This window comes from Gymnoscopelus microlampas, assembly GCF_963454915.1.
Source record: "Gymnoscopelus microlampas genome assembly, chromosome: 18".
NCBI classification, from domain to species: Eukaryota; Metazoa; Chordata; class Actinopteri; order Myctophiformes; family Myctophidae; genus Gymnoscopelus; species Gymnoscopelus microlampas.
The window spans coordinates 38,257,819-38,269,350 of record NC_139955.1 but is presented as its reverse complement, the minus strand read 5'-3'; the positions used below and the strand labels follow the sequence as shown (position 1 = coordinate 38,269,350).

The following is an 11,532-nucleotide window of genomic DNA, read 5'->3' as shown; positions in this document are numbered from 1 at the left end:
GAGAGGAGCACATGCTCCATAATCCATAAATAGAAAGTAAACTAACACACATCACAGTTTTTTTGTTTCTTTTTAAGGCAGACACAAGGTGTATGATTACTATATTGCCAGTTACACAACATGTTCAATGGCTTGAGTAGGCAGTTTTCAATGTTATTGCACTCCTAACCCATCATAGTCTACAGATCATGGGGAGACAGAAAAAATAAAAAATAAAGAATGAATGTATACTTGGACCCAGGAAAATGGTCTGAAATAAGGTAAATTATAAATGATTTGAACATGCATTAACATTTGTCATTTAAGGCCTAATATTCAACATTTGCTATATTGCTACAAAAAAACTACAAAGCCAGTCATTTATGGCAAAACAATAAGTTGAAGGATAAATTTAGGTCTGATACCGATGTACCATGCGTGTTCAAGTCATGTATACTTTACATTATTTCAGACCATTTTCCAAAGCATACTTTTATAGACCCCTTAACAGACGACGTCACACTGGCTCCAAACGTCATACTGGCTCCAAATGAAACCCATTCTGTCAGGTCTCGCTAGGACAGTGGTTCTCAAACTTTTTCATGTCAAGGACCCCAAAATTTACACTTTTTAGCCCGCGGACCCCCATTTCAAAAGATATGCCAGGGAGCCCCATAAGAGAAGATTTTTTTTACGGCTCTAGCAGTGATTCTCAACCATTTTAATTTCAAGGACCCCCAGTTTGACATGCATTAGGCTACGGACCCCCATTTAATGGCATTTCTATCACTTGGACCGCAATTTATATTGTAAAATATATGTCAATTTAACTCTGAGAGTGTACAAATGGAACCAAATGGACCCGTTTGTACACTCTCAGAGTTACAGACCCACAAGGGTCCATTTGTTGCCTCATCAATCATTTAGCTGGGGACCCCCTGGAACTCCCTCAAGGACCCCTGGGGGTCCCCGGACCCCACGTTGAGAACCAATGCGCTAGGACGCACCAAAACAACAGGTTGAGAATTGATTGCATGAAACAATCACCTGTGCATCCAGTCTCAATGTTACTAAACAAATAATTGGTCTATACTGTAGCCTACATTTTCACATTTGAAAAAACAAACAAAAAAATGGGCGGCAATTTCTCATTGAGGTGCTCCCACTCTTCCTCTATACTTCCTGTATCAATAGTTGTTGGTCCTTGAAATTAAAACGTCTGCAAACCAGTGGTGGAAAAAGTAGGTACTCACATTGTTTACATTAGTATCAATACCGCAATGTAGAAATAGTCTGTTACAAGTAAAAGTCTGGAATTCTAAATGTACTTGAGTAAAAGTACAAAAGTATGGAGTTATGTTACTCCAGTATAGTTTTCAAATGTATAAAATGTATAAACATACCTCAAAATTGTACTTAAGTAGGCTACAGTACTTGTTAGTCGTAGAGACCTTCTGAGTGACTGTGGACTGGTTCAAGTAAAACATCAGCAAGAGGCTCCAGCGCCACCTAGAGTAGACAATCATGTCCACACACATGTCACCTGATCACGGATATATATACGGCGCTTCCTTGTTTACATTTCTAGCACGCGCTCGGCACGCGATTGGACAACTGTGGCGCGTCTCGATTCTAATTGGACCAAAGTCTAAGTCAATCATCCGAGGGCGGGGCGAGGATCACTTCTCTGTATAAGGAAGTACACTATCAGAGAAAGAGAAAGACACATCGTCCTTTCTCTGGACAGAAATTCAGTGTTATTGTCACATTATACACATTGTTGTGAGTGTATGACATTTTGCTTAAAAATGTGGACTACAGTGTTGTTTGTCATTGTACTAATAGGTCCTGTGTGTGAAGCTTTGGACAATGGTCTGGCACTGACCCCCACCATGGGCTGGCTGCACTGGGAGAGATTCATGTGTAACACAGACTGTGACCTGGACCCCACTAATTGTATCAGGTAATTGATTGATTGATTTGATTTATTGATTCATTTAATACTTTAACTTAACAGTTTGCAAAATAGTGCAGTACGCACGATTATACAATGATGCTAAAAAAGGATAACAAAATGAACCTCTTAAACCCCATAAATGGTTGAGCAGAGTCTCTCAGGGCTCTGTTCTAGTATATTTCCTGTTTGTATGGGGAAAGCTTTTGATTAAAATAGCACATTAAAAACGCGCAGCGCTGCCACGCATTGTGAGCTTGTAGATCTGCTATTTTCAGCAAAAGCTTGCAACATGTGAGCTTGTCGATTTGCTATTTTCAGCTAAAGCTTTCCCCACATTACTGATGCTTGCTGGGTTTTTTTTATAAGTGGTTAAAGCCCTATTAATGGCTTGTTTCCATTGTGTGTCTCCTGTGTAAATAATCCTGTGAGCGCATCTCCTGTGTCAGATGTTATGTGTGTACTCAATAATAAAAGTAGAAAGGTTTGCACTTTATAGGCTCAAGGCTTACCAATAAAGGTCAAAGCCCCAGGTGCGAGAAGCCAGCATTGAAGTCCACAAATTACCAAACAGGCTCACACACTGTCACTAACATAAGGACATTGAGGCTCTTTGGATGCATGCAAAAAATATGTATATTTTTATATGACTAAGGTGAAAAAGGTGACAGTGAGATAAGTGACACAAGGAGCTCATGTCCTCAGACATCAACACAGAATACAGGTGTCCCATGTTGGCTATAAGTAGGCAGTCAGCCTATTAGAGGTGACCAATGATAATGGAGCTGATCGAAGGCACAGGGTGTCATCAATCAGCCACTGATTGATTGATTGATTGATTGATGTACTTTATCTAGTAAGATATGAGAACCACAGTACATGGAAGTACATATTCACAATACAAGGTCTACTGAACTGGGAGGCTCATAAAGCACTAGGCTTGTGTAAAATGAGATCCCCACGCACACAAATCATGATGACATATAAGAGACAGACAGATATACACACTACTATAAAGAACGTCATACAATCAGCTTACGGGTTACTGGTATGAAAAAATAAAAAATATGTACAAGAGAAAAAAGAGGAAGAGTTTGGGGAGGGGGGGGGGTTAGGTCAAGACTTTGACAGCGGCCATTTTTGAATTGCAGCCTCCTGAAGGTGTTTCTTTAGGGCAGTTTTGAAAGTGAGTAGGGTTTTACACTCCTTTACTCCTTTTGGTAGGGCATTCCACATTTTTGTTGAATAGCATGAGAACTTTGTTGAGCCAAATCTGGGTTGAACATGATCCGTGGAGCTGCCTCTGGTGTTATGATCGTGGACTTCATTTACGTTTTGGAAGTATTTTGACAAATACAGGGGGATCCCAATGTTGTGGTGGTGACACTCTGTCTCCCCATGATCTGTCTACGATGGGAGGAGTGCAATAACATTGAAAACTGCCTACTCAAGCCATTGAACATGTTGTGTAACAGGCAATATGTTAATCATGCACCTTGTGTCTGCCATAAAAAAAAGAAAGAAAAAAAATGTCTGTGATGTGTGTTACTTTACTTTCTATTTATGGAGCATGTGCTCCTCTCATCGTCTTAGTAAAAGCATCTACTGTAATTGCTCCCCCTCCCTCTCTCTCTCTCTCTCTCACTCTCTCATATCCAACTGCCCACCACCATGCCTGACCCCTGTCTGCCCCCTCCACCCTGGCAGTGAGCGTTTGTACATGCAGATGGCAGATGTGATGGTGAAGGAGGGCTGGAAGGATGCTGGGTACGAGTACGTCTGCATTGATGACTGCTGGCCATCACAGCAACGGAACTCCCAGGGGCACCTGCAGGCCGACCCCAAGAGGTTCCCAGGGGGCATCAAGCAACTGGCGGACTATGTGAGTGTCTCTACACATAACTATAACAATCCACAATACACAATGTACTAGTTCTATTCTAACCCCATAGATATCAGGCAACAGCAAAACGTTGTGGTGTTTGTAGGTTGTGTATTATGACCTCTAACTCACCGAAAGACAGGGTTAGATGGGCACGATATTAATTTATAATTGAGATCTTTTGCATAATTCAGTGACAATGGTCAATTTCTGAACTAGGTCTAGGACCTAGTCCTAGATTTCAATCCTAATTCCTCCAGCTTCAGTCAAAGGAGTTATTTAAATCATTGGTTCTCAAAGTGGGGTCCGTGAGGGAGTTCCAGGGGGTCCCCAGCTAAATGATAGATTAGGCACCAAATGGACCCTTATGGGTCTGTAACTCTGAGCGTGTACAAATGGAACCAATGGGTCCATTTGGTTCCATTTGTACACTCTCAGAGTTAAATTGACATAGATTTTACAATATAAATTGCGGTCCAAGTGATAGAAATGCCATTAAATGGGGGTCTGTAGCCCTAATGCATGTCAAACTGGGGGTCCTTGAAATTAAAATGGTTGAGAATCACTGCTAGAGCTGTAAAAAATCTTCTCTTATGGGGGTCCCTGGAAATGGGGGTCCGCGGGCTAATAAGTGTCAATTTGGGGATCACAATTTGGAGATCACTGGTGTCCAGGGTCTGCCAGGGATCCTTGAGGGGGTCCCAGCTAAATGATGGATAGTTAGGAGTTTCGGGTCCACTTGGTTCCATTTGTACACTCTTAGTTAAATGAACTCAGACGGACAGACAGGCTCATTTGCCAGTTTGGAAATCCAACACATGCCATGCTCCCCGTCTCAATATGTTTTCATTGTTAATAGTCCAAACACAAACACTTTTTGACCTGTGTAACATCACCATCTACTGGCAGTGACGTATTACTGCAAGCATACCCTTAGGTATTTTCAAATACATTAACACCCATAAAATATAATTTAGCCTGGTGTACTGATTACTCTGCTTTTAGAATACATGAATGTTAAGTGAATGTGCTGTATTTTAGGTTCACTCCAAAGGTCTGAAGCTGGGCATCTATGCAGATGTAGGGACACATACCTGCGCTGGCTACCCTGGCAGTCTGGGCTACTATGAGACAGATGCTCAGACCTTCGCTGACTGGGGAGTGGACCTGCTCAAATTTGATGGTTGCAATATGAAGTGGACCCTACTGGGAGAAGGTTAGTATGAGTGTTGATTGAAAATACAACTTTGGTCTATTATTTTACACTTTTAACTGCATTTAAGTCACCAATAGAGGAGACATTACTTTTTGAAGTTGAATTCATATTGGCCCAAATCATCAGCATTCCATCTCAACCCCACCGGCTTCGAATCAGGTGCCAACCCAGGGACATTTAGTGATTTGTGGGCCAACCCAGTCGTCCTAAGCCACTAAACTAGTCTAGTGGTTATTACTGCTACAGTAAGTAAGTATGCATGTCTATTGCTGGATATTTGGGAACATTGGCAAAAGTGAAAGAACGTGTTTGTGGAGAAGAGCCAATGGCATTCATTTTAATAGAGTATTCTATGACCATATTTCTCGTTCTAATCATCAGTCAAAGATGTTGAACTTTTGTTTGTAAAGACACCCAGTGTTTTCACACATAATAGTCTAATTCAAGCCTTATTTGAACACCTTTTGATTTCTTCTCATCCAGGCTATGTGAGCATGTCAAAAGCACTAAACAAAACAGGCAGAAGTATCCTGTACTCCTGCGAGTGGCCATTGTATGAGTGGCCCTTCCATCAGGTAAGTAAGAAACAGTTGTGTATTATGTATGATTTCAAACTAGTTAATGGATAAATAATATGCACCCAAGCTATAACAGTGCAATGTTATGCCTCCAGCCTAACTACACAGCTATCCGTGAGACATGTAACCACTGGCGTAACTTTGCGGATGTCTATGACTCCTGGAGCAGCATTAAGTCGATCTTTGACTGGACTGCCTCTCACCAGAGCATAATAGTACCGTCAGCTGGGCCTGGGGGCTGGAACGACCCGGATATGGTACGCTGCACATTCTCAGTCCCATACTTCATGTTCTTGACATGATCCTGCACATGTTATTCTTCTAGAATAGATGGTAGAAATTACATTACATTACATTACATTACAGTCATTTAGCAGACGCTTTTATCCAAAGCGACTTACAATAAGTGCATTCAACATAGGTAGGGAACGAAACTACTAATCACCAGAGGTCTTAAGTGCATTTAAAAACAACAACCAAGAGTAAACCTAGCGCTAAGGTAAAAGTGCAATATATCAGCTATCTACTTTCATAAACACATGAGATAAAATAGCCAAATCAAATGAGCACGAGCTAATAGATCCAATACAACAATAGTTCCTACAACTAGTTAACAACAAGTAGGCCAGGCAAAGAGGAAGGGTAGTGTTTCCTGAAGAGGTGGGTTTTCAGCCTGCGGCGAAAGATGGGCAGTGACTCTGCTGTCCTGACATCAGTGGGAAGTTCATTCCACCACTGTGGGGCCAGAACAGAAAAAAGTCGTGACCGTGTCGATCGACCAGAAGGACCGTTGAGTGGCGAGGGAGTCAGTCGCCCCGAGGTGGCAGACCGGAGTGGTCGGGCAGGGGTGTGGGCATTGACCAAAACCCGGAGGGAAGAAGGAGCTGTTCCTTTCACTGCCCTATAGGCTAGCACCAGGGTTTTAAACTGAATGCGAGCCGCTACGGGGAGCCAGTGCAGAGAACGGAGAAGGATAGTTGTGTGAGAGAAGAAATATTAGTGGTTTGTCTTCTACGCTACAACAGCATCATTAATTTAAGTTATGCTTATTTAACATGTTAGACAAACGAATCATTCATTATTGTATGTATTGCACAATAATGTTGCATATTAATAGCAACAGAAATAGAGCTCTGTAACCCCAAGACTTGGCACAATGTCTTATCAACAGGAAGTCGGTACATTTGGCATCCGTTGTCTTAATCCCACAGTTAACTTATGTGACATGGCTGAATTCTGTCTTCCAGTTGGTGATTGGAAACTTTGGCTTGAGCCATGCCCAACAGGAATCTCAGATGGCATTGTGGGCCATCATGGCTGCCCCTCTGCTAATGTCCAATGACTTGAGGGACATCTGCCCACGCTCCAAAGAGCTGCTACAAAACAGACAAATCATAGCCATCAGCCAGGACCCACTGGGCAAGCAGGGATACCGTACTGCAAAGGTAGGTTTTAGTTCAAGCATAGACCCCGTCACCCCAATGTAAAACAGCAGATGCACACAGTAATTGTCAGCATTTAACCCATTAAGACCTGGAACTGTGTCATTTTTAGATTTGAGCTAAAAAGCATTATTTTACACTTTGGACTATTCAAAAATAGCAGATCTACAAGCGCATAGCGCGGCACCGAGTGCCGCGCTACGAGCTTGTAGATCTGCCATTTTTGAAAATTTGTGAAAATGTGTGCAAATCTTTGACTATATACATTTTTAAATCGAACATTTTAACTCAAATCTTTGCTTCTGGGGGTCCCTGGAACAAGATATTTTGATGGGCGTCCGCGGCCAAATACATATCATTTTGGGGGTCCTTGACATGAAAAAGATTGAGCACCACTGATATAGAAACATACATTTTTCAGAAAACTGTTGAGATTTAGGAGACATGTAGAATCGGCTTCAGGTCTCAATGGGTTGTTAATATGCTTGGGATACCTGATGCAAACCTCACTCTTCTGCGAAACAACTAGCTCATGAGGTGGAAAGCAAGCCACAGCAAAGTGATAAAATACGTAATGCTTGACTTCATCTGCAGGTCAATAGTTTTGAGGTATGGGAGAGGCCTTTGTCCAAGAGCAGACTGGCCATAGCCGTGCTGAACAAGCAAGAGATTGGTGGTTCACGAGGATTGCCTGTGGGCACCGTGCCTGGTTGGAAGATCTGCGACCCCCAGTGTAATGTCACTCTGATCCTGCCTCGATACCAGGAGCTGGGGATTCAGCCTCTCCACAGCAAGCTGGTGATAGCCGTCAACCCTTCAGGAACAGCGCTGTTGACAGTCACCCCCACCAGCAGCAACTTCGAGGCTCATCGGCATATGCACTGGCATGACACATCCATCACAGACAAACGCACATTTCTGTAGGGTGGTAATGCACTTTAGCTGCCTGTCTGATTCTGGCTCTGCTGTCTTACCTCAAAGGGATCACTTTTTGTGTGGGTGTGATTTTGTGCCAATCTAAAAGGGTGTTTTTTTATATTAATACTTGAATTTTTAAGGGGAACTGTACCATTGATTTATGCACTTGATACATAATACAACTAAATTAAAAATATTTTTATGGTACCCTGTGTTGAACGGATTACTTTTGCAGGTGGGGGCACACACTTGGGTGGGATTCATAAACCTTTGCTTAGTTCATTTTACTTGTCACAGCAAATAGCAATAGCAAGACCAGAGGTTTAATTACTGAATCCATTTATTCAAAACAATGACTGCTGTAGAGTCGTACATTATATTGGAACTCCAAGAAGAACATCTTAGAACTGGATGACCTGGCCCTGTAAGTGAACAGAAAGACATGAGTTAGTGCAGCTCACCACATACAGGAACAAATCTTTCAACGCCATATTGCTAGATAAGTCTCCTAAACATTTTAACCAAAGTCTAGCTGTTTTTTGCTATGGCACAAAGACATGTCCATGACCTACATAGGTCAGTGGCAGTATTCAGATGTTGAGGTAAAAGTTAAGTACCCAGATTAACCAGAAGCCAATCGTTATTATCATAGAAAATAACTCATATTTTCCATCAACTTCATTTGGGCTTGGAGAATGGGGTTAATATACTGCTCACATAGAGCGAATAATAATTGTTGCACCCACTGCTGACATTCTGTTCTCCAAGCATATCTTAAAAGTTTAACACTGTTAAGCTTATGACTATGGAAAGGGCTGTAAAGAGTTTAATGTTTAATGATGATCAGACAGTCTGGATTTATGGACGTTTGTAGTAAAAACACACTTTAATTGCTTTATGAAAAGAAAGTGCCAATATCCCTTTCACAGCTGCTACAGGTTCAGAGTATTTAACTAGAAGTATGGCAAAACAAAAAAAAACTGATCTTATCATAATGACCCCATTCAGAACCAGATGCTACTTTTACTTGACATAATAAATGTGACAAAATGCTTTGAGGTCATCTATACTGCATTACTACTTGTAATATGGGTATACCATAAGTACCCTGATGCATGCAAGACGTACATTATGACACTCAGGTTACTAGATACCAAGATGCCCCATGATGCCTCGCTGTTGCAACATTTCCACAAATGTTTTTAAACAACTAACTATTAAAAAAGGTTTGGGCTGTGATTTAGAATGCAAATATACAGTGTTTGGTATGTAGTCCATACACAATATGGAAGCATGTCCACACTACATAGTTGATAGAACCTTGCCAGATACATTTGACAAGCTAAGTAACCTTTTACAACATGTCCACATAACTGCCAAAGATTTCATAGTCTTAACCACTTAAAGCCCATTGAATACATTGTCGTATGGTGGTGTTGCATGTCGAAATGAGACATGCAAATCTCTATATAATCTTTGAAATATCTACAGACTCACAAAATGAGCTTGAAGACAGGTATTTTTAATAAGTCCTGTATGCCCAATGGGGATGCCAGGTTGAAAGTTGTTAATCTACCAGCATTTTCCTGGTAGCTAGTGTTGATTTCCCACCAGGCGCAAACATAACATCCCTACAATATACCTGTAGCCGTCCATTATAAAGACTGAGTTAAGTTGCTGGTGTACGAGTAAATTAGTACTTCACACTCCATTTCCTTTTTGGTGCCCCTAATGGTAGCTTTAAATATGGCAGGAATATGTGAATGCCAACATACCTTTCTCTTCTTGTCACCACCCAACTCAAAGTGCTTGCATCTTTTGATAGCCAGCATTCTCTTGGATCTGCAGTTGGGCTCCACGCACTCAAGCCTCAACACGATCTTCTTTGTGGTCTTGGCCTGGGGAAAAAAACACATTGTATTACTGCCCAATTCCAGACACTGAAATCAAATGATACATCCTATCCATATCCAGCACAATGTATAGGTTGAATATGTTATTATGAGAATTACCATTATTCTAAAAGTCTAACAGTTTTATGAAAAACTTATGTTGCTATATCAGTGATTCTCAAATGTTTTCATATCAAGAACCCCCAAAATTATATGCGTTTGGCTGCAGACCCATCTCAAAGTATTTTGTTCCAGGGACCCCCAGAAGCAAAGATTTGAATAAAAAAATGTTTGCTTTAAATAATGTATATTCAAAGATTTTTTTTTTTTAAATGGCAGATGTACAAGCTCATAGCGCGACACAAAGTGATGTGCTGTGAGCTTTTAGATCTGCTATTTTTGAATAGCCACAGTATAGAATGACAGACGCTTTCCTACTTTTAATGGGTTAAGTGTCCCAGCAGTAGTAGAATATAAAAACAAGTAGACAGACAATCACCACAACAGCAATTCAAGTCCGGCTTACCTTTTTACGGAAAATAGGCTTTGTCTGACCTCCATAGCCGGACTGCTTCCTGTCGTATCTCCTTTTACCTGTAGAACACATGAGCAGTTTAGTCAACAGCAGTTCTGGGCTCAACTCATTTCATCATTACACATCCAGTCATGGCTCTGTGCAGTAAGGATGTTTACTCACCCTGTGCGTAGACGGAATCCTTGCCCTTCTTGTACTGGGTAACCTTGTGAGGCTGGTGCTTCTTGCACTTCTTGCAGTAAGTCCTGCGGGTCTTTGGTACGTTGACCTGGAAGACAAGCATCAGAGGACAGAACCAGGGTTACACATGATTCATGATGATGACCCGTCATTAATACACATACATTGACATCACACAGAGGGTTCATGACGACATAGCATCTACTAATGTTACACACATGGTTCATGATGATCTATGCATGACAATTATGTCACATGGTTCATAGTTATCTGCCTACATCACAGCTACTTTAAAATGTAATAACTTCAAGGTCATCAAGTTTATTCATTGCTTTCTAAGCACAGTTGTACCTCTCACACACCTAATATAATATTCTATCACACTCACACCTGGCAATTTACATATTAAGTTTGCACACAAACATATACACATAAATGCTCATACAGATTTGTTAATGTATATTGCATGTAAAACATTGAAATAATGCATAAATATATGTATAAATATATATACGTTTTATAAGTAGGACCTATGCAAACAGCTCTCTCAAGCACATCTATGTGTGCTATGATTTGTGTCCATACTTAGTTTGTTCTTGTTTTACATCACTACTTGTGTTCTTTATCATCTATTATGTTGACTTTTGAGGACCCAAGACCCAAATTATGTTATCCTCGTGAACTTGTATACAAGACCAGTAAAATAAACAAATCGTGAAGCCATTGGTATCTGCAAACGTTACAGACAATGGTGAGCTTCCTCGTTTCTGCCAATACACTAATAATCGCACATCATCGATGCATTGGGGGAAATAAATCATTATCAAATTACATAAATGGCTTCATTAAAAAGACGATAGGTACCACCGGGCAAGTTCAGTGGCTACAGAACAGCGCCAAGCTAGCGCTAGCTTTGCTAACACCCACATGACGCTTGCTTCCTATGGGAAGTTACA

The 11,532-nt window shown here is 41.0% G+C and overlaps 2 protein-coding genes across 2 annotated transcripts in view; one reads left to right on the top strand and one right to left on the bottom strand.

The window, feature by feature from the left end:
• Nucleotides 1-1,684: 1,684 nt before the first annotated feature.
• Nucleotides 1,685-8,176, top strand: gla (galactosidase, alpha). Its single transcript, XM_084041229.1, has 7 exons — nucleotides 1,685-1,942; nucleotides 3,641-3,815; nucleotides 4,857-5,031; nucleotides 5,515-5,606; nucleotides 5,705-5,866; nucleotides 6,857-7,054; nucleotides 7,646-8,176. Exons 1-7 carry the CDS (start codon nucleotides 1,770-1,772, stop codon nucleotides 7,973-7,975), a joined length of 1,305 nt encoding a protein of 434 aa, XP_083897355.1. The 5' UTR covers nucleotides 1,685-1,769; the 3' UTR covers nucleotides 7,976-8,176.
• A 115-nt stretch (nucleotides 8,177-8,291) lies between these two features.
• rpl36a (ribosomal protein L36A) overlaps nucleotides 8,292-11,532 on the bottom strand; it is a 3,692-nt gene continuing 451 nt past the window's right edge. Inside the window, exons 2-5 of the mRNA XM_084041230.1 lie at nucleotides 10,559-10,664; nucleotides 10,388-10,455; nucleotides 9,745-9,867; nucleotides 8,292-8,391 (exon numbers count right to left, since the gene is read on the bottom strand). Of these exons, the coding sequence (XP_083897356.1) occupies nucleotides 8,371-8,391; nucleotides 9,745-9,867; nucleotides 10,388-10,455; nucleotides 10,559-10,664 (318 nt within the window). The 3' untranslated portion in view covers nucleotides 8,292-8,370. The remainder of the gene's footprint in view (nucleotides 8,392-9,744; nucleotides 9,868-10,387; nucleotides 10,456-10,558; nucleotides 10,665-11,532) is intronic.

What these genes read in the sequence shown, in the direction of transcription:
- gla (XM_084041229.1), top strand. Translation starts at nt 1,770, where the DNA reads ATGACATTTTGCTTAAAAATGTGGACTACAGTGTTGTTTGTCATTGTA. An exon ending in GACCCCACTAATTGTATCAG is followed by an intron (nt 1,943 to 3,640) that starts GTAATTGATTGA and finishes CCACCCTGGCAG; the next exon opens with TGAGCGTTTGTACATGCAGA. An exon ending in TCAAGCAACTGGCGGACTAT is followed by an intron (nt 3,816 to 4,856) that starts GTGAGTGTCTCT and finishes GCTGTATTTTAG; the next exon opens with GTTCACTCCAAAGGTCTGAA.